Source organism: Gambusia affinis, linkage group LG24 (assembly GCF_019740435.1).
Source record: "Gambusia affinis linkage group LG24, SWU_Gaff_1.0, whole genome shotgun sequence".
NCBI lineage: Eukaryota > Metazoa > Chordata > Actinopteri > Cyprinodontiformes > Poeciliidae > Gambusia > Gambusia affinis.
The window spans coordinates 9093181-9116187 of NC_057891.1; the positions used below are offsets into that span (position 1 = coordinate 9093181).

Below are 23007 nucleotides of genomic sequence, written 5' to 3' on the forward strand. Positions count from 1 at the left end.
CATCAACATTGATATTGTGTCAGTTATGGTTGAAACCCTGATGTTGATTGAACCTGCAAGTCATTGACCACTTTCAATATCATTTCAATGTCAAGCTTAAAAGTGAATTCAATGTTTCTGCCTAGATTTCCACGATGATCCATATTTTGCTAACTGGGATATTGTCTTCCCACTGATTTATTCTCTTCTTGCTTTTTTTCAGACAAAGGTCACCTGACTGAACACTAAATCTGTTTCAAATTATGTCTTTTCCTCTGTGAAAACTATAATTTCCCTCCAGAACAGAGGCAAAACAATGGTAGAATGGTAGAATCGGCGGACAAACATGCGCCAACGGGGGGAGGTAACACTATGTAATGTGTTTTGAGGCAGTTCACCAAAATCCCGGACGATTTTGAAATTCCCCCCGGACATTTTTTTAGGTCTGAAAAGTGGGACATGTCCGGGAAAAAGAGGACGTCTGGCCACCCTAAGTAAATTCAGCCATTAACGATTTAAATAATAAAAAAGACGCCAGCCGATCCGCCATTTTTAAACCACCCCCTGCCCCCTCTTGATGAAACTGAAAAAAAAAAAAGAATTGTGTGTGTTTAAATGTGTCTTCCAACATCTCCTAAACCCACTTACCAGCTTCAGAACTCTCTCCTCTGCTGACATCTCTGCTGCTGTTCGGAGCAGATGCTCCAACTGGCCCGTTCACCTCACTGCTTGATGACTCTGCCCCTTCCTCTTCTGCTTTTGGAGCAAGTTCTTTCCTTGCTTCAACCTCCTGATTGGAGAAAAGGAGAGGATTAAAGGGAAGAGCAAGGTTGGCCCAAAGTCAACTGTCGACACGATGTCTGTGATTTGTGGATGTTTGTTTTCGCACAGACCTTTCAGATCCCACCCCGCTACATTAACATCATGGTATTTGGTCGTGTGTGGTTTACAACAGTACAGTAAATACAACAATAACGGCAGAGAGAACGACTGTTACAAATTTACAAGTTTAGTAGGGGAGGAAGTAATTCCTCCCTCTCTGAACTGCAAAATAAAAGTGTTTTTATCAGATTATCAAAAAAAATAAGAAGGAAGGTGTCAGTGAGCCATACTCCTTCTGCATTGGACCAGAACTGTGCTGGGGGAGTTTAATTTCAGCTCTTCTACATCTGACCAAAACCTACGTTACCAGAGAACAGCAGCTCACTGTTTTCCCTATAAATAAACCCATTTGAATTGTGCGATAAGGCATAAAATTCATATCAGGATGCATGTTGTCATGGGTGGCGGTAACAATATATATCACAATATAATTTGTAGAAATCTTACAATAGAAACAAACAAAAAAAAATCACATACTGATTGATTTTGTATATATTTGTTAGCGTAAACACATTTTTGTGGAGGTTATTTGTATGTAATGTTTGTAACTGTTTTGTTTTATGTTGCTGCCTATCATTGCCAGGTCTTCCTTAAAAACAAATCTCATTTTAAGGTAGCATTGATGGGCATCAGCATAATCTCAAAGGTGGCTACCTGGTTAAATCAAAGCTAATTAAATAAATGAAAAATATATATAACATAAATGTAATGGATGTCTGAGTCAAATCCTGCTTATTCTTATGTTGTGACTGAAACTTTTAGTTAGCTGAACTGCTCGGCATTCAAGCACATACTTTTTTTGTAAGTTAGGGAAAAAAAAGAATGCTTGTATTTTCTCTCTTCCACACACTTTCCAGATTGCATGTTTTTGCTCCTGGTTTTACTGCTCAACCCTCCCACTGTCTTAAAAGAAAGTCATTTTCCTCTGTCTGATTTTACAAAGTTTTCTTTCTGGGGTTTTGGAAAGACCATCATTCCGTTTCCCCGCTGACATCTACCAGCCTCCTCTTGAGCATCATGCTAAGATCCTGGGAGGTTAAACATAAACCAGGTCCAGGTATTTTTAATATTTTGCACCTGCTTTTTTAACAAGTTCTTCTTTTGCCCTCTCTGCTATACTGCTTCCCACTTTCTCTGTTTTGATGTCATCAACAAGCATTTCCGTAGTTAGTCAGTAGACTACAGATATCTGTCATATGCCAAATTTATATCATTTCAACCATATACTGTTTATATCACGCATTCCTGAAACACAACTACAAAATGCAGACCAATCACACGATAGATTTGCATGGAGAGGGGGGCAAAAGGTTCATCAGGGAGCTTGTGAGACGAGGCTGAGAACAAAATTATGTGATTTTAATCACACAACTGCAACTATGAGAATTAATTTCAGCAGTTTGGCTCAACCACACAGATCCCTGTAGAGGAACTGTATATATGCCCCCCCCCAGATCCCAGCAGTTTAGGGTAGAGTAAAAAAGTCTCTTTTGCTTACTTGAATGGGTGAAAGAGGACCCAGGGAAGGGCTACAGGTTCCCATCCTGCTACTCTGCTCCTGACAGGAACATTGTGGTCCAGAATCTCCCTGTGGATCGGCTGCAGCAGCCTCAGCTCCAGGCTTTTGGGATGAGAAGACAGCTGTTTCTTCAGTCAACTGTGCTGCTCCAGCAGACCCTTCAGCCCCATCTACCAATGCTCTGGTTAGAGCACAAGCTTCGTTTTCGCCTTCATTTGCTGCTACTTCATTTCCAGCATTTGGAGGCTCAGTTGGAAGCTGACCCACAGCAGAAGGACCTTTCTCTGGTCCAGCTCCAATATTTTCCTTTAAATCTTCGTTCTGTGCAGGTGATCTGCTTACAGAGTCTGTGCTCTGTTCTGCACTTGTGTTCTGTGATAGGTCTCTGCGCTGCCCCGCTGTATCCTCATCCTCATCTGAATCAATGTGCAGCATGGCGTTGAGTCGTGTGTCAGTTGGAAAGCTGGAGCGCAGTTTTGGCAAAGGCGGCACCAAAAGTCGGTCACCGTGGCCAGTGGGGGCCTCAAGAGCGTCAAGGTAGTCATTGAGGGACACCTGTCGATGGGTATGATGCCCCTGAGCCGCAGAGGGCAGATCATTCTCTCCCTGTGGCTCATGCCACAGGATGTTCTCTCCGTAGCAACAAAGGCCATTCACCAACAAGGGGGTATTGTCGGAACCCATGGGAGAAGGTCCATTTGTGACACGAGATGATGAGGAGGCTTGAGGAAGATCTTCATCATCAGATGGGCTGCCAGGGTCTCCGCTGCCCAGGAGGCTTCCTTCACCAGCGTCTGGGGAGGCTTCTGTAGAGCAGAAGTGTGGGGTGGGTTTCATTACTTCATTACAGAGTTTACAACAAACCACGTTAAATTAAATAAATATTTCATTGGGAAAAAAAAAAAAAAAGGGCTTTTCTTTTCTACTGCCTCACAACTGCTGATTGGAACCAGCAGCACACCTTCTTGTCCGGTGGAAGTGATGTTCACTCTGAACTGAAGCTGGCCGGTCACATTGTCTGTCGGGAGGCGGCGACACAAGCTATAGCTGATCTGGTGACCCCTACAGACACACACACGCACGCACGCACGCACGCACGCACGCACGCACACGCACACACACGCACACACACGCACACACACACACACACAATCTGTGTTAATGGTAAATAAAGCTCTTTAAAGTACAATAATTATGTCTCATGCTAGTTCAGAAGTTGAAATGAATGCAGTCTGGTTCCTACTGGAAGGAATGAATGTCTGCAAGCCAAAATTAGAAAACTTCTAGTCATTTTGTCTGAACTTTCTCCTGAAAAGTAGATAAATTAATGTGATAAGGTCAGCTTTCCTGAATTCCCCTGGTGGAGTGAGGAGGAATCACTGGGCTACGACTCAGCTAGCCAGTCCTGCTGAGTCAGATTCATCAAGCCAATCCATTTGATAAAATCAGAAGCGTGTTGTGTAACCGCTTTATTCACAATAAATAAATTTTTTCTTACTGTGTTTTTTAAAACTATATTTTTTTATTTTAAAGTTTCAGCAAGCATCTTTTGCTTTGTCTTTACGGTTAAAACAAGAACCCATCGCATTCAGCAAGAACGTCATTCAGCACAGGCTAAATGACGTTCTGAACAGCACCAGGGATCTGATGCAACAAGACCTGAACCAAAAACAATGTGTGACTTTTTCTGTTTTCAGAACCTGCTGGACGTCAAAGATCCTCCTTTTGAATTCTATTTTGTATTCTTTTCCAAGACTTTCAGGCCTTTAGAAGTGCAAACCAAGGCAAATTTTTAATTAGAAGTCAAAAATACAAACACAAAATTCTACTTTTTTCACTTCACTTCTTCAATTTAGAAAAAACTCAAGTTTTCCCAATAATGCGTTTTAGTAGTAGGATGAGGTGGTTTTTTTAGCTGCATCAAAAATTTGTTTATTTTGCAAAACTGCAAAGGAAAAACACACCACACAAGTCATGTCATTAACAATCGCATGTTAGTACTCCCAGAAAAATGAAGAGGACAAAAGTAAGTTGTAGGTCAGGGGTGGGCCCTCCAGGACCACTCCTGGGTCCTTGAGGGCCGGTGTCCTGCAACTCTTCAATGTCTCCCTGATCCAACACACCTGAATCCAACAGCTAAATCACCTCCCAAGTGCAGTCAGGTTCTGAAGAACCTGACTGCACTAATGACCTCATTATTTGACTCAGGCGTGTTGAAGTAGAGATACATCTGAAAGTTGCAGGAGACCGGCCCTCCAGGACCAGGAGAGTCCACCCCTGTTGTAGGAGGATAATGGCACAGTAAGTCGTTTAATAACTTATTGTTTGAAACAATAAGTTGTTTCAAACAACTTATTGTTTGAAACAATAAGTTGTTTAACATTAACATTGTGGTGTTAATGGAAACACCACAATTGTGAAATTGTGTTTTTCAACATTAGTGGAATGTCGACATAACATTGTACACTTTTGTAATGGAAATGCAGTTAATGATAAATATTGAGATTCATGAATTTATGAACTTTTAAAAGAGCAATAGAAAGGCCAACATGAAGTATTCCCTGGGGAAAGTGTTCTTTGGTTCCATCAGTTCTTTGGTTTTCAAACCATAATCGTCAAGGCACACCAGCCTGCATGTTTTAGATGTTTCCTTGCTTCAGCTCACCTTATTTCAACTGACTGCTGATTAACAAGCTTTTGCTGAAATATAGTAAAAAAATTTAAGCGATGTGTTGTTTTAGCAGCGACACATGTAAAACACTCAGTGTGTGCCTTGAGGGTCAAGGTTGAAGACCACTGTTTTAGACATGTCAGTTGTACAGGACAGTTTTTTGTCTGGGTGTGAACTCACTCAACTGCTGGCCCCTCAAGAAGTCTCTGCACAGGGATGATCAGATGACCCAGAAAGCGTTTGATGATTGGTCGGCTCTTGGCAAACTTATCCTTCACTTCAATCTCCAACACATCAGTCATCAGAGCCACAAAGGTGTACTTCTATAGAAAACAGAGATACTAATTTTTCACCTAGATACTTAACAATTCTTAGTGGTAAATTGGCAGATAGAACAGGCAATAAAAAGTTTCATAAAAACTAACACATTTTTCAAGAACTGGACATCTGCTGATATCCAATGTCATAAATGCATGATCAGGGCCAATGAGTTTGTCAGAGTGTATGTGTGCTTACCTCCCCGTGCCACACAGGGTTGATGGTGTTGGCTATAATGGTGGAGCGCCTCTCCTGGCCATGGTGAGTGAATTTGGGGAGGCCGCTCCTCTTCCCGGGCAGGATGGACATTTTCAAGTATGGGTCAGGATTAAAAAACATCCCCTTCTTCAACCCCACTGCCTGGATATCTGAAACAGTAGCAGTTATAGGCAACTTTCTTGTCAATACCCATAGGGCTAGCATAGACATTACAATGTTGGCTTTCTGTCGCCTGAGAAACATTTCTAGCATTAAATAACTTCTAGAAACTCTGACAGATCTCAAAGAAACTTGTTCATATGTTTGTCACTAGTCAAACTGGATACTGCAACAGGTTTGCCTAAAAAGTTAATGAAACAGGTGCAGTTTATCCAGAAGAAAATCACCTCCATTCCTAAGTCCTTATACTGGCTCCCTGCATGCCCACTTTATTACTGAATTTAAAAAATCAACACAAAAACCACACAGTTGCTTTATTGAACAATGTCCATCATCTAACTTTGCGCTCATACCCCTGAACCACAGTACTCATTATGTTATTGCATAAGCACATAGTGGAGGCATTGTGTTAGTTGCTATAACAATTGGTCTGTGTGTTGAGTAAAGCTGACAGAGAGAGAGGAAAAGCAGAATATAAGTGGCTTAAAGATGTCTTACACTTGTTCATCAGCATATTTTTCCTCTGCTGTGGGGCACTGCAGCCACAGTAATTTTTAAATCTTCAATAAACTACAGACTGATCTAATTGCCTCACTGTTTGTAGAACATGGCAACAATCATCAATAGGATGAAATATTTCATAAAGTATAGGAGCTATGGTCTGTTAAACTTTAGCAAACTAATTTTAACACTGGCAATTATGTAAATAACATTTTAGGGGCAGAGCCTAGAGCACCAGTGAGCAGCATGCAGAAAAGGGAAAGAAAAAGAAGAGCGGCAGAGTTTGTACCGTTTGGATTTTGTGTAGTTTATCTCATTGTTTGCAGTTTGTTGCCACCTCATTTTGATTTGTGTGCATGGAAATGCAAGTAAGTGATATTGGAAGTTGGGAATTTTGTTAATTTAGTCAAATACAGGAGTTTTTACCCTTAATTGATAGCATGCTTTATTCACTTGCACATTTAATCAAACTGCAGGAGTTGAAAATATAACAAATTTTGCAATTTTGGTCCCCAATCGAATCTACCGAACTATCAGGTGTTGAAACTCAAAAATATTTTTGTTAGTTTATAAATCACCTTATGGATTAAAACCAAAATACATTAAAGATCTTTTGTCGTATCAACCTTCAAGACCACTCAGGTCTTCTTCTTCTTGTTTGCTCTGCAACCCCAGAACCAGAATCAAACACCAAACCAACATTCAGTTTTTATGCAACACAAATCTGGACTAAACTTCCAGAAAGCAGAAAAACAGCCAAAACATTGAGATTTTTAAATCAAGTCTAAGATCCCAGCTGTCTAGAATTGTATTTGACTAATAATAACTGGAATGTTGATCAATATCTTTGATAATGAGTATTCTTCATTTTGATGATGGCATTTGACAAAATTGAATATTTGTCGCTTGTTTCATAATAGTTTATTGCGTTATGTTTTTATCATGTAAATTATTTTAAACTGCCTTGTTGCTGAAATGTGCTTTACAAATTATCTCTACTTGTCTGTGCATAAACTCTTCTTACCTGACAGGGTGAAGCTGACAAGTTTTCGACAATGTTCACTTCCTGACTGCTCCTCCACTTGGCCTTCACTTCTCACCTATTTCAAAAACAAACAAATGCATGGAAAAGTGATTTTAGTTTAATCTCACTTCACCTTCAAAAACAAACAAAAAAATCTGCAGTGATTCTTGCCCGTCTGCCTGCTCTGTTTTCCTCCTCAGCTCTCACCTCTGCAATCAATCTCATCTGATCCACCTTCAGGCTGCTGTGCTACAGTGCAGTCATGCTCATGTCATCCACCTGTTCACCAGCCGTTATATTCAGCTCTGAGGCAGACAGTGTCAGATATTTGAAAGCCCATGAATGAGCCCAGCAATGCCTTCTTTATTTGACCACAGTCACAACCACATTTTCTCTTTTGGGTTTCCCTGTCTTGCCTTACCCATGTTGGATATTCAATGGACTGAATTATCTGGTTATTCTGTCTAGTGTGAAATCTCTTTCCCCTGCAGTAGTGATGGGTAAATGAGGCGTCATGTATCGTTTGGACCCATAGCAAAACTCTATTGATACTATGTCACTAAATACTGACACCTGCTGGACATTAAAAATCCCTACAGGCAACGTAGTTGACAGACTGATTTGATGACCTAATCTATACAATAAGATTTAAGTGATTGTATTTTATATATTGTATTATGTCATATCTTCAGCTAAATTCAAAATATATTTGATATTCTCAGATCCAGTCAATAAATAATGTGAACATGTACCAAGTGATAAAAATGAAAGTGAACGTGTTTGGAATGAGGATGCTTGTGGACTTTTTGTTTTCTTTTTTTTTTCAAAACGTTTTCATTCAAAAAAATACGTTTTTCCAAAATTTTGAACTATAGCCTGTTCTGTTTTTTTGACACAATAACTCCTGCTGTAGAAAAATATTATGTAAACAAAACATTTTTATGAAATAGTTTATAAAAAACAACTGAATAATTTGTAGAATGGCTGTATACCTGAGTTTATCCTGGGTGTATCTGGGACTTCATTCTGATGCCTGGCACTATAATGGCTCAGCATTGAGGTGGATTTATTTAAATAAAACTGATTTTAGTGACACTGTATATTGTTCATATAAATTAATTTTTTTCTGTTATATTTATTTTGTACGTAGATCTTTATGAATGTGTTTTGCTTTTTTATTTATTTACAGCGGGGTTGCTTTATTTTCTTTTTTTATGTCTAAAGATTTTTTTTAATGGAGGGTCATTTAAGAATAAAATTATGAAATGTATAATTTAAAAGGATAAACATATGCAACACATAACCTGCAGAACATAACATGAAAGTAAACTAAGAGTCAATTTCAGCTGAATTTGGATTCAGATAGATCAAGTAGAAACTGAAAAGAACCGAATGAAACAACAACAAAGTGATAACCAATGCCTTATTCTCTGACGTCAGATCAAAAGGGTCCCAAACTACGAAACCTTTCGTTTGTCTTGAGGCTCCATAGTTGACGCTGTACCGTAAAAGATCAAGAATTATTTTGGCAAAGGCATCCCGTTGAGAGATTTGTTTCCTTATAAACACAGTTTGGTACGTCAGTGTCATTTCTAAACAGTTTCTGTATCGGTCACATAACTTGCTGAAAGCAATACGCACACCGACGCAGGTTTTGGTCTATGGGCTTGACACATGCACCGATGCGTTGGTGTTGCTGGACCCATCACTACCCTGCAGTGTGTCTGGAGCTCACACTGCAGTCAAAGAAGGGGATCCGACCATTTCATGATGCTTCTGATAAATTTCAACAACTTGTATAATCATGTCAAGGTTGTAACATCCTCTGTTGATTAAACGCAATAACAAAATTGTAAAATAAACTAGAAAATTCCTGAAGAAATTTAACCGGGGCCTGGTAAAGTGCGCCATTCGGTTTAGACAAATCGTTCTGATGCTAAAAATTAGCATCAATGCTACGCTAAGCTAATTACACAGTAGTATGTGGAGAATTCCAAGAATGTTGACTAACATGGACTTGCACCATTGAGTATGTTAAAGTAAGTGTATCAGTTGAAATTAGCCAAAATGCTAATGTTAGGATGCATGCTGTCAGTAACATTTGGGAATCACTAGCATGCTGTCTTACATTCACTTCCTCCTCTGAGTATACTAAACATAGCTAATGTATAAGAAATAGCTGAAATACTTATGTTAGATTAAAGGTTCATAGTGGAAGGAAGTGAAATGCTAATATTTGTGCTAATGCTAATGCATTATCTTGCTGCGCAAGGCAGTGCATTAATCTCCTGAAGAACATTTCCAGGATTAAAGGACTAATGTCTCAGCCAGATCTAGAGAAACTCATCCATGCGTTTATCTTCAGTCGTATTGATTATTGTAACAGCGTCTTCACAGGTCTGTCCAACAAAATCAATCAAACAGCTGCAGCTGATCCAGAATGCTGCTGTTGGAGTTCTGGCTAAAACCAGGAAGATAGAGCACATAACACCAGTTTTAAAGTCTCTCCACTGGCTCCACTATTGCTCAAAGAATAGACTTTAAAATACTGTTAGTTTATAAATCACTGAATGGTTTAGCACCACAATACATTAAAGATCTACTGTTATTGTATCAACCTTCCAGAACTCTCAGGTTCTGGTTCTGGTTCTGCTCTGCATCCCCAGAACCAGAACCAAATGAGGAGAAGCGGCATTCAGCATCTATGCACCACAAATGTGGAACAAACTTCCAAAAAACTGCAAAACAGCTGAAACACTGACTTTCTTTAAATTTCAACTAAAAACCCACTTGTTTAGAGTTGTATTTGAAACGTAGTCAAATACAAATTTAATAATGGAACTTGACTTAATATTGTGTTTTGATTATTGATTCTGTTGCATTGTGTTTTTGTGTTTGATTTGATGTAAAGCACTTTGAAATGCCTTGCTGCTGAAATGTGCTATACAAATAAAATTTGATTGATTAACCTGAAAGAACAAGATAATGCAGGCTAATATTATTGCACCCACCATAGGCAGTGCACTAACCTGAGAGAATATCGAGGGTTTTATTTTGAAATTTTGAGTAAGCTTCATTTATATGGTAACACTAATCCCATGTGTAACAGTGGTTGGGTTAAATCAGTTATGTAATGCTCAAAACATTCTACCGTGTTGTAGTTCTAACATTCATCCTCCTTCTGTAGTCAGTCAGAGATCCGTTATCATTGTAGTTTTTTATCTGCCAACTCAGCCCTTGACTTAAATGACTGTAATTTAATTTTACTTGTAAGATATTTTTAAGTCATGATTAAAAATGTTAAGCCTGATAGAATGATGAAAAACCCTACTTAAATTAATGGTTTTAATATACCATTGAAGCACCTTGTCATAAAACCATAAACCCTAGAGAAGTTTCAAAAACATTTTATGGGAGCAGGCATGCGTATCATAAATAGATAGATAGATAGATAGATAGATAGATAGATAGTTTTGTTATTGCTGTAGAGCACAAACTGTCTCTGAGACGGTTGGTTCTTGTTCTGATTGCTCTGTATCGTCTGCCTGAAGGCAGCAGTGAGAACAGAGAATGTCCAGGGTGAGAAGTGTCCTTTGTGATGTGTTGGGCTTTCTTTAGAAATATCATGACTGAGTTTGATACCAATAGGACAATATTTGTGGTCGTGATGGTGATTTCAAAATTGCTTTGAGGTCAAAAATCCACTTAAATTCTCACTCTAATGGAGCTGCAGTTGGTGTCAGTTACACTCTGCGTTTTGGCAGTTGGAAACTTTGCTCGTTTTTCGCTTTTTACATCGCCATCATAACTCCGATTCCAAACAAAAGTAATAGTAAGCAGTGACTGACTTCCGAAGCAGGCCCCAATAAAAAAGGTCTTGCTCCTGGGTTTTTTTTAATCGCCAAAAGAATCAGTCTTTTTCTATCTTTTGTCACTTAACCCTGATAAATAAAATCACCCCACCAAACATGGATTTCTAGCACACTGTGTGTATTTATAATTTTTCATTGCTGATTAGAAGATTTTGACTGATGGCAGCTACGAAAATGTAGTCTTCCTGAAAAGATGAGTGTAGGTCTTCTGGAAAATTCCGTTCTAATGTAAAATATGACAGATTACTAGATAAAAGAAATTTCTAGTTGCTAATTTTTGGTGGCTCAAAAATCAGCCACCATAAAGGAATTTGAAAACATTTGCTCTTGCCAAAGTTATGAGGGGAAAAGCCACATATTTCTGCTGCCTGAAATGATCTGTAAATTAATTTACCTCCTTCTCTCCTGATCCCTAACCGCAAAGGTCGTGGTACTAGTGACAACCAACAGAACAAAACAAAGGCAATTTGGATATGGATGATAAAGTATGAAATCACACACTTACTGGGACTCCTGGGTTCTTCACAGTGATGCAAGGAGTTGTTGCTCTTAATGCTCCACTTATTCCATGATAATATTTGAAACAGATCTTTGTCTCAGCTGTAAAGAGAACCCCACCCCCCAAACAAAATGTCTGTACATGAAAATCATTCAAATACCAGAAGAATTACCTTAAAACCTTATAGCTGCTATTGCCGCCCTTCCATCAGATTTATATCAATTGCTAGAAGATATTTTACATATCTGTGGAGTTCTGACCCATTCCTTCATGGACAATTGTTTTAATATTGCATGAATTTACATTCAGACTTTAGGCTATTCCTAAGCCACATTTCCCAGCCATTTAAATGCTAATTTTACACCAGATTGAAAGACGCATACCTTCCACCAAGAATTTGTGGATATATTTTTGTATTATACTTACAATATGTTCTAAGCCGTACTGCCTATAATTAAAATCTTGGCAGGGAAATATGGAATGAGCCTCAATGGTAGAATAACAAATATCTATGACTTTGTCATGTATTGCTAATGGTGATCTTTCAGCTTACTTAATGTTAAACAAGTTCCACTTTAGGGATTTTTTTATTCTATGGATCAAGTAATCAGGCTCATGAAATTGAACTAAAATGTAACTTATCAGTCTTTCCATGATTTAACAAGGCTAGCAAACTTATTTAGAGATAAAAATAAATAAAAATAAATAAATTTCTGTGCTCAATTAAGATATGTAAAATTTTGACAGAAAATGGACTCTGACAGCTAAGCTGTATGAAGTGCTAAAGAACACTAGAGAATATGGTGCTAAGAAAAGAGATAGTATCTTGTTTCCACAGGCAACTATTTCTGTGGCAAAAGATAATCTGACAGATTGAGCTGACAGACTAGAAGTAATAGGAGCTGTCCACTCACATATTCAACCTACTGGGATAGAAACTGCTTTGGCATATTTTTAGCCTGCTGAGGATTGCTTCAGAAAAAACTCTCGCAAATAATTCATGTTAACCATGCAAGCAGACCTTTACGTATGGAAGACCAAAACTGACATAATTAAAAATAATTATATATAAAGCAGAAATATACATATATATATATATATATATATATATATATATATCTATATATATATATATATATATATATATATCTATATATATATATATATATATATATTTGTTTTTCATAATATTCCTATTGCATAAGTTTTCAGATGTTGGTAAACTGTCACAGTAGACCATCCTGTGGGCATTTCTTAATTCTGCCTTCAAGGACTCCCAGTGGGTTCACAACTTCAGGATGTCCAGAGACCTTCACCTTTCTGAAGCAGGAAACAACCCAAATGCACTGATGGCACATTAATTGAAAACAATGTTGCTGATGTTCTTGTAGCACTGGCATGCAAGGACAATCTCTATATTACTGGTTTTAAATAACTAAATAAATTTGATTATTTCTCATCTGATCATGTTCAACTAAACTGTATTCCTTCTAATCGGTGTAGTTCTAATTTAAATCAAATCTCTCGTGTCACATCTGTCATTAAAATGGATTGTTTGGGTCTTAAAGATTTTGTTAATCTTGTTAACAAGATTAGCAAAATAGATACAGCACTCCTCATTTGCATAATATATATATATACTCCAGACACTGGAGTAATGGACCTGATTAAACTCACTTACCCTCCATGAAATAGGGCTCAGGTTCCAGTCTCCATAAAACCTGTCCTTTTTGAGTACCATTTACTCCACGGTTCTTGGACTCCCAGACGTTGGCCACACATGTCTCATCTGTAAACAAACACAATGTAATTTATTTAAATGTTGTATTTTAAGTGCAGAAATCCGGGATTCTAACATTTATTACAATAAGCAAACTGTCATATGGACTCCTCACTTTTACTAAACTTAAAAAAACCCACTACCCACATCTAACCCGAACAAGTAAAAACAAAAACTCATCCGTTTATATTTGGTTTCATAAAGCCTGATAAAACTCCTGTGTCTATCTGTTTACCTTCATACATGGGCCATAAATGTTAAAATTTATATATTAAAACTTTGGGAATACATATTTATCATTTAGCTGGTCATGCACTAAGCAGGGGGATTACATTTCACCCTGCTGTATAAATCTAGAACCTCCATTCCCTTTAATGTACTTATCCTCTTCCATACATATTACCATTTTAGATCACAGTGATAAAGGTTTTGATAAATTGTGTGGATGAATCGCTATATAGTCTTTTTTTTACTATACAAATCTTGAATGCTTTTGAATGCTACTGAAGAATTTTCAGTAAAACTGATTTCTATAAAATAATGACAAATTAAAAAAAGGAAACAAGTAGGATATTCTAGTAAAAGGATTAGTGCATACATCTACAGCTTTTCAGGTTAGAATATTCGGATGAAAGAAGTGATCTTCTTGTGGTTTGTCATGTATATACTGGTAAATTGTTCCAATGCTAGGCTAACCCTAACTCCTAAGCTTCCACTTCGTTCCCGTCACTCAATTATCCAATATATTTAACATTAACACAACCTGCTATAGTTTTATATTTATAAACATTTCTGTCACTATGGAGAAAAACTTTGATGCATTTATCTTCTTTATGTGTGATGGGATCGGTTCAACTAGGTGAATATTAACTAAACTGCTAAAAACCCTATCTTAATGTGATTATGATGTGACAGGTAAAAATAGTACATGACCAATTTTCTTAATGTTGTCGGTCAAAATGACAGATAACAAAAAATTCCAGCGCAACCTCTGGTGTGTGTGTGTGTGTGTGTGTGTATACATATATATATGAACTGGGATTGCCCACCTATGGCTTACAGTATTCATCTGTTGCATTAGAGTTTCAGTAGCTCACCAATGTGATAAAGGCCGATCCAATCAGTGGCATCCACTTCCTCCTTTATGTCCCATGAGATCACCAGGTGGCCTTGACCGAGAGTCAGTTGGTATGTGGACGCTGTAAGTGATGAGCGGCTTTCAGAGGTCACAAGATCTGTGTCACTATTGGCCCTCTGCAGTCCCAGCCCCGCTGATTCCAGCTGGCTCCCGGATGGCACAGCAGAGGACGATGAATCTGAGGATCCCGCTGTTACCTGTACCGACAAACTGCTGAGGTTGTCCAGTCCCACTGTGTACGGCCGACTGTGCGGCACACGCCGGCGCACCACCGGCAGGTGGTCGTGGGCATTGTTGTTGGATGCCGAGGCTGTCTGTAATGGAGGCGATGCAGAAGAGGCGGATGCAGTGGCAGCCGCTGCCATGCCCACAGCTGGGGCAGAAGAGAAAGCAGGAGGCGAAGATAGCTGTTCGTGGAAGTGGGACTGAGGGAAGTGGTGATGGTGGAGAGGGGAGGATGGGGAAGAGGAGTTAGAGGATGAGTGGTGACGGGGGCGAGGGAGGAGGACTGCGGTTGTGAGGGATGGCCGAATGGTGGAGGTTAATGGAGTGGGTTCAACAGAAAAAAAGAAGGCACTAGGAGTTGTCTGTATCTAACTGAAACTGAAGAAAATTTAATAGTAGGGAAAATCCAGCATAACCATACAGATTAGGATTACCTAAGCAAGGAAGTCTTTGGTGCTGCTGGTATTCCTTTGGGAAAGGGAAGAGTACTCACGTTCAATTTGTTCAGATGGTCATATGGAATTAAAACTATAGGATTATTTTCTATACTAAGCTTCATGTCAGTATTTGTTATAGTCTGGCAGTAAAGAGCCAAACTGTGGCCTTCCTAACCTCAGCAAGCAAGCGATTCCTCCATGACTGCATAATGGCTGGAGAAGAGAAGTTCAGAGGTAGCTGAGATGGGGAATTAAGGAAGGAGAAGCAGACAAATTCAGAATTATCCAACTCTTCTGTCCAGGTAGAGGAGACTGAAGACAGAGTTATCCACACAGAAAGGAAGGTAAAACCTACAGGAGAGAGGGATTGAAGGATGAAGGAAGAGAAGAAGGAACATAATCAGAATATTGTCAACAGACAGTGAATCAAATCAAGCAAGACAAATACTGCATTCAGTGCTACAGGTTCATGTTTTCCTAATTGGCTGAGGTTAAATCAGATTGTTTTACACATCAATCTGTTAATACCATCTCCATTACATAACAAGACAGTTGCATTATGTTGAGGGTATGTTTTTCTTCTGTTTAGGTTGATGAGAAGACAAATGAAGTCAAACACAGGAACCCTGGAAGATCAGTTCTTCTATCAGCAGGACAAGAAGCAAAACCACATAGCCTGAACTACAAAGCAACAAAGTTTAGACCAAATCCTATTTATACATTAGAATGGCCCTGTCAAAGTTCTAACCAGTTGAAAGTACAGGGAGAGGCAGAACTCTGGAGGGGATTAATATATATGTAAGCCACAATCAAATCAAATAAATTCTAGTCTGTAGGTGTAGGTGAAAGCTTGTTTATTCAAAAACCTTGGAGTTGGTATGAAAAACCCGTTTGTCTCTAACAACTACTTCTCTGCTGGGTACTCAAAGCAACATAAACCTTTGCCAACTAGCCCATATAACATTCTACCAAATTGGTTGAATTGTGACAATTCAACCAAGGTAGATACCAAAACTATCCAAGGTTTCCCCCAGTGCATTGCAAGCTTGGTGGCCTTCCCACCAGGCTAAACCCAGGGTTATAGTTAACACATTGAACTGGCCAGGAGGGTGAGCGTGTCATTTATGCCATCAGGCTCTGTTACAGAAAAACATTTAAAGTTTGCGTTGAGCACAATTGAGGTGTGGCTTTTATACTTGACGTGTAGTATGACATATAGCTCTGAGAATAAACTTTATGAATGGTTTAGCACCACAATACATTAAAGATCTGCTATTATTATATCAACCTTCCAGACCCCCCAGGTCTTCTGGTTCTGGTTCTGCTCTGCATCCCCAGAACCAGAACCAAGCATGGAGAAACAGCATTCAGCATCCATGCACCACAAATCTGGAACAAACTTCCAGAAAACTGCAAAACAGCTAAAACACTGACTTCCTTTAAATCCAGACTAAAAACCCAGCTGCTTAGAGTGGCTTTTGAAACATAATCATGAAACATTAATCAATACTCTGATGTGCAAAATGTAATGTTATTCACAGTGTGTTCTATAACTTGGTATTTTTATTATGTAAAATACTTTAAAATGCCTTGTCACTGAAAGGAGTTACACAGATCAAATTTGATTGATTGATAAATTAATAGTGTAGTATTCAGTGGATTATCTTTGGAAGGTGTACTTCCCATTACATCTGGTATAAAATTAACAAATATCAGAAAAAGAACATAATTTACTTAAGTGGTGGTGGTAGTGTGATGTTTTGTGTTCTTGCAAGGCAGCTGTCACTTCAGGCGACTTCCAAGAACCTGCATGACCATCAACGTGTGACAACAAGCACGTTCTGCAAGACAGTGATCTAACCAACACCACAAAGTCCATCTATGAATAGCTCACATAAAGAAAAATTAAGTTTCTGGAGTGGCCTAGTCAAAGACAATGGCAAACATTAAACATTCAAAGTAGCTGAATTAAAACAACTCTGCAATGCAAGCTAAAATTTCTCCGTAGTGATGGAGAACACTCACTGGTATTTTTATTTATTTATTTTTGTAAATTCTTTATGGCATCCAGTTACTAGGCTTGGGGCAGTTACTAGTTATTAAGGGACAGCACATTGCTTATATCCAAGCAATAGCCTTGACTCCATTGGTGCAGCAATGCAGCAGTTATTAACAGTTATCCTCACACATAAACACATCTGGCCAGATAAGTTTTTAAACAGCACAAGAGTGAGCTCCTCAAGTTCTGCTATCTGGATGCCTTCAGATGTCATCACAATGTGCTTTAACAGTTTCTGCTTCTTCTGAAAATAACAAAACACTATAGCAATGGAACAACTAAACCACCCCTTTTTGTTTAGAAATGGAAAGTTGAAGCTCTCCAGGAGATTAAGTGTCTTTGATCCTGCACCAGGGTTAATCCAGGGAATGGTGAAGGGAAATTTAGTGTTGACAGATGGTGTTTCCTAATCCACAGCTGGAACAGTTTCAATCTGCAGCAGAGCCCTGGCTTTGTTTACATCGATCTGTCCCAAACATTTTTACTAATCAGGTTACTAGGGGAACTAGATAGAAATTAGGGGGTTTTAGAATAAGAATAGAGAATGGTCTGATTAATATTAGCAAGTGACATTTATTGTGTGATTCAGTTTCTTCAGTTGTGAGACAGAACGGCTGCTACCAAATAAAAGCTAAATATACCCTTCTTTTCTCATACATCTATGCAAATAAGTGTTTTATTTATTTGTTTGATTATTTATGGAAACGTTATACTCAATACTCAACGGGTGAAAGATGTGTCAGAAATCCAAAGACCAAAAAACCCCCAAATAACATTTTCTACTTAATTAAATTATTTTTTTTAAAATACAGGTTTTTTTAATATTAACACCTGTTCTTACAGTCTCAATGATTGTAAGAACAGTAATAAGACAAATATTATGTCCCAGTGATCATTCACATGATCATTCCTCTGACAAATAATGAGGCACCTTTTAGTTCTTCATTAAAACTTCTTCTGACCAGAACATGGTCTCCATGTCAGCCGTTCCCCCTCAGATGATTTGCGGTAAACTGCAAATAGCTTTCTTATGGTCACTATTTTATAACCACCACATTTGTGGAGCGCACAACTAATACTTTTGTGTCAATACATTCACTCAAGTATTACTTTCCTTTTTCTTCACTTCATTAAGTGTTGTTTATGTTGATCTAAACAGTAACAATTGTGACTGTTACCTAAGAGGATGTGAAAAAGTTCAATGGCTATTAGAAGTTTTGCAAAGTACTGTAAGTTAAATAGCCAAACTCTAATAAGGTAAAGCTAAAATGTGAATTAGGGTTGTTGTAAACTAGTATCTTAATATCCAAGTAATTTCTTGATTTTTCTGACAATTAATTGAGTAATTCAATTTAAAACAATTGATAAAATAAAATATTCATAAAAAAATAGCAAAATATAATTTAACCAAACTTCAAGGCAGGTAATTTGCCCAGAGGAATCATTCGGGGAATAATTACAGCTCTATGTGTACTGTCACTCACTTCCACAAAAATGAGAATATAATGTACACACACACTTACCGCCAGTCAGTCATAAATCCCTAGAAATTCAATTCTGACCTGGCAGGTTTGAATGCCACATTGAATCATTGTGAGTGGGTCTCCTGGAGCAAAAGAATCTGCTTTATTAAAGAATGGGAGCCAAACATTGGGTTTTGCTCTTAAAACTCAATGTTTGGGTTAATTGCCATATTTTACAGGACACTAAAAAATATAAAATTTGCTCAGTCATATGACTAGAAAGAATTAGAAATGCTAGCAGCAGAAAGGATAGCTGTAAAAGGACTTATGAAATAGGTATACAACCTGTTAATTTCATATACTGCATAAAATGACACAAACTTTCAGCTCACTGTCTGACATATAATCAGGCTAAACATTTCCTATTTTAGTTACCTGAATAGTGAGAGAGATATTTTTTTTCATAATCTAAAGATCACATGCCCCAAGATGAGTATGTCCATAAACATTTAGGAAATCCCAGATAATGATGTCATGACTTTGAAAGCTTAATTCCCAGCATCGTAGTTCAATGGATGGAGCCACACCAGTGGATGTATTTTAAAGCAATACCTCAAACAAAAACACCGTTTGCTTGTGTTACCATTAATACAATATAAGGAATCGTGGACCTCCACAGGTTTGGTTCATCTTTGGTTTCAATCTCCACATAACTAAAGTTCTACAAACCATCTGTTTAAACAATTACCTACATTTACAAACACCATGGGAATGGTCACCCATCATACTGTTTAGAAGGAAGATGGGTTCTGTGATCCAAAGATGTGTCTTATGTGAAATGTGTGAATTGCTAAGATGCTGCTGAAGCTTGTAAGACATTGTTATTGTCCCACATTGAAACAATCCTGTACAGACATGGGTGGAAAGGCCAGTCAGAGGCAAGAAGCCACTATTCCATGAAGAGAATAATTTATAAATGCAATGATGCAATCAAGAACAAAGGTATTTTTGTAACATATATTATGGTCTGATGAAACTATAATTAAGTGTTTGGACTTAATCACCATTGTTATGGGAGCATCATGCTGTATGAGTATTGTTGCTGTATAATCAAGAGAAAGTCATGAAGCAAATTCTCAAGACTCCAGGAAATTAAATTTTGGACACAAATGAGTCTTCCACATGGACAATGTCTCTAGTAAGGATTCAAATTAGTGGCAAAGTAGCTAGAGAACAAAAACGTCCATGTTTCGGAGTGTCCGTCACAGAGCCTTGATCTCAGTAGTAAAGAAAATGGTTAAGAGTTACAACTGGAAGGTGTGTCAACCTGAACATGTCTGTCAGGAAGAATGCATGGGCCAAAATCCCAGCAAACTATTGTAAAAAACCTGTGGAAAGGACCCCCAAAAACATTTGACTCAAATGATACAATTTAAAAGGTAATGCTACAAAATAGTGAGGAAATGAATGAAAACTTACAGTAAAATGTATTTCCTTATCCTGCAAATAGAAATAATTTTGGAAATCTTAACATTTCTTTGCATGCTTTAGTCTGATTTAATGTCAGACAGGGAGGAATAATAGCTATGTGCGTCAATCTTGTTTCAAAAGTATGTCTTTCAAAATAACTCCATTATTTTCCTAAGCAGTTCCAGTAACATGTAACTTTTGTGGAATGCCCCACCTCACAGACTGGACTGTTAACCCACACCCACAGTCTCCAAATAGATGTAGCATGATTGAAGAACAATGAGGCAGTCCCGTAAGAGACAAGTTTCCTGTCCCCAACACAACCATTACATCTGTGTGCCAGTTTGTATGCTTGGGATGAAGTGCATTCCTCTGCTCTGAATCTTACACACACCACTAACGTGTCTTTGTTAGTGAGCGTTTTACTTGTCTTGTAGCTTTTTTGTGCTATTATTTAGAAAGTGCAGAAGTGTTTTTTGTATCACTTCCAACTCTATCAGTCCAAACAAGATAAAACACAATGTTCACCATTTGAAATGAATAAAACCTTTTTTTGATGATATTCCAATGAACTGAGATTCACCTATACAGTCAGTGGGGACATCTCTCTGCAGCTTTTAAAAACTTTTAAGGTTAAAGTGTTAATGAATTGTGATCACTGAAAGTATATGAGCTTAAATTGGACCTGGTTCATTTTTCTGCAGATTACTGTGATTGGTCTGAACTTCAAAAGTTGCAGTTTGGAATACAGGAAGTGATATACAATACAAGACTAAATAAAAAGAAAAAGCAAGGCCTGGTCAGGCTTCTGTAAAGCTCCAACACTCTTGGATAAGAGAAAGCTGGATTGTGTTTTGAATAATAATTTTGTTTTTCTGCTGCCTTAAATCACTGAGTTCCAAACTGGTGAGAGATGAAGAAGCACATTTTATGGCGTTAGGTGCAGATCTCCACCCAGCCAATGAATGTGTTGCATACATCACCTGTCAAGCTGACTTGTTTTTGTCAGCGCTTCTTCCAGCTTTAGCATTACTTCATCTGCCAGCAACACCAACGCGGTACAAAGAACCAACAAACCAATGCAACTCGTTTTAGCTTGCAGAAACCCTTAAATACTTGCCCGCAGCTCAACCAGTAAGCGAGAATCTCTTTAGAATCCACAAGCTGTCATGGATGCATGAATCTCCTCACCTTTTACAGGAGGAATCAGAAGGTGCTTACAACACCCTGGTGCGCCGAAAAAAAATGCCACTAATAAGTCGATCAATCTCCAGTCATAAATGGCGGATCTCCACAGGCCCACACATCATCGGCACCATCCTATGGTTGCAGGCGGGATGTGCGGCTCCTGAAACGGGGCACAGCCCCGCAGCTTCCCGGTAGTCCGAACGAGAGCTTAAAGCAGAAACGCCCACGTCTTAAAGATATTTTCTTTGTTAGAGGTCCAGTTTTAAATCACTTTCCCATCTCTCTCGCTTACTCCACGGTAACGTAGCAAGGCTTCCATGAAGGGAGGAGATGCTTTGATGTTTTATTTACGGGATCCACTTTACGTCCGCCTCCCGTTTCGATCTATTTCAATCCTACTCATTACAGCTGAGGGGCACAGCTGCTCCCGACTACACGTTCGCTTTAAAACATCTGTTCAGGAACTTGAAAACAGCCAGGTCTTTTGTAGAAATTCATAGTATCAGAGCGGCTCAGCGTCAAAATAACGGAGCGAACACATCCTACCTCCGCTTCCACCCCGGAGTTTCAAAGCTGAGGGGCGTGGACTTTAACGGGCCACAAAATATGGTGCACAGTGCAAGAGAAAAATAAGAGGAAAAAAAATAGCGTATAAAGGCATTTTCTATTTAAGAGATGCTACTTTAATCTTTTTTCTGTTTTGCATTTAGGAGGTTGGTATGGCTGAACTGGACTAGGTGAGTTAAAAAGTGTATTATTTCCTGTGAGGAAGCAATTTATAGCTTTTGTGCACAGAAACCCCAGAAACATCCTCCAGGTCTGGTCTGTACATTCCACCCATTTGTTTTGACCGAAATGGTGGTAAATTTATTTTCCTGTTAGTCTGTAAAGCTCCATGCTGAGCATCATGTACAGCAGCTCACCGTTTTGTCTATTTGTCTGCATTTCATTTACATTTGGAATGTAGAAATCACAAGAGGTGATGAAGCTGAAGCGGACCAAACGGAGGAAGAGGACAGAGTTGGCTGTAGGATCTGATGTTTTGCTGCCGCTGCCACCTTCAGTTTCATAAATGAAACAATGAATGAGGGTTATCTCTGGTCGGCCTGTCTGTATTTCTATAGCTTTGTCTGGTCTTCGTCCATCGCTGCCTCAGAGCGCCATCAGCATTTAAAAGAACTTCCAGTTCTGTCAATCTGAAGTTCCTCTCACTGTTTTTCGCTCCGGCAGTAGCAGGGTTTAGGTGCTGTGTTTTAAGAAAAAACCAGGAAGCTAAAACATTGAACGGCGATCAGATACAGGACGCATTTGGTCAAAAAATAATTGGAGTTAGGTCACTTCAGGCTGCAGTGTGAACGCAGCCTTAGTTACAGAATTTTATGCTCAAACCTAATTTTACTTAATTATAAGCTTATGGGAGTTTGATGCTGTATGAAATCTAATAGAAATGTTCTGTATCTTTTCATCTCGTCAGTCACATAATTTAAACAGAATCTCTAGAAGGTTCGAATAGAAACATTGTTTTCTGAATTAAAAATATATTCTGATTCGAAACATGACTCTAAAAACCTGAATCACTACACACTGATTCACATTGCTAGCAA

General features: G+C 38.5%; 1 protein-coding gene across 5 annotated transcripts in view; it reads right to left on the reverse strand.

The window, feature by feature from the left end:
- Nucleotides 1-21959, reverse strand: part of LOC122826908 (E3 ubiquitin-protein ligase HECW2-like) — a 51072-nt gene extending 29113 nt beyond the window's left edge. For 3 of the 5 annotated variants that reach the window (XM_044109279.1, XM_044109278.1, XM_044109283.1), the window contains exons 1-10: nt 21407-21959; nt 14521-15574; nt 13325-13432; nt 11650-11744; nt 7273-7348; nt 5568-5737; nt 5232-5374; nt 3342-3442; nt 2360-3186; nt 628-769 (exon numbers count right to left, since the gene is read on the reverse strand). In XM_044109279.1, the coding sequence (XP_043965214.1) occupies nt 628-769; nt 2360-3186; nt 3342-3442; nt 5232-5374; nt 5568-5737; nt 7273-7348; nt 11650-11744; nt 13325-13432; nt 14521-14926 (2068 nt within the window). In that variant the 5' untranslated portion in view covers nt 14927-15574; nt 21407-21959. Of the gene's footprint in view, nt 1-627; nt 770-2359; nt 3187-3341; nt 3443-5231; nt 5375-5567; nt 5738-7272; nt 7349-7479; nt 7578-11649; nt 11745-13324; nt 13433-14520; nt 15575-21406 lie in introns of those variants that run through there. The other 2 variants (XM_044109281.1, XM_044109282.1) reach the window with 2 other exon arrangements.
- Nucleotides 21960-23007: the final 1048 nt, after the last annotated feature.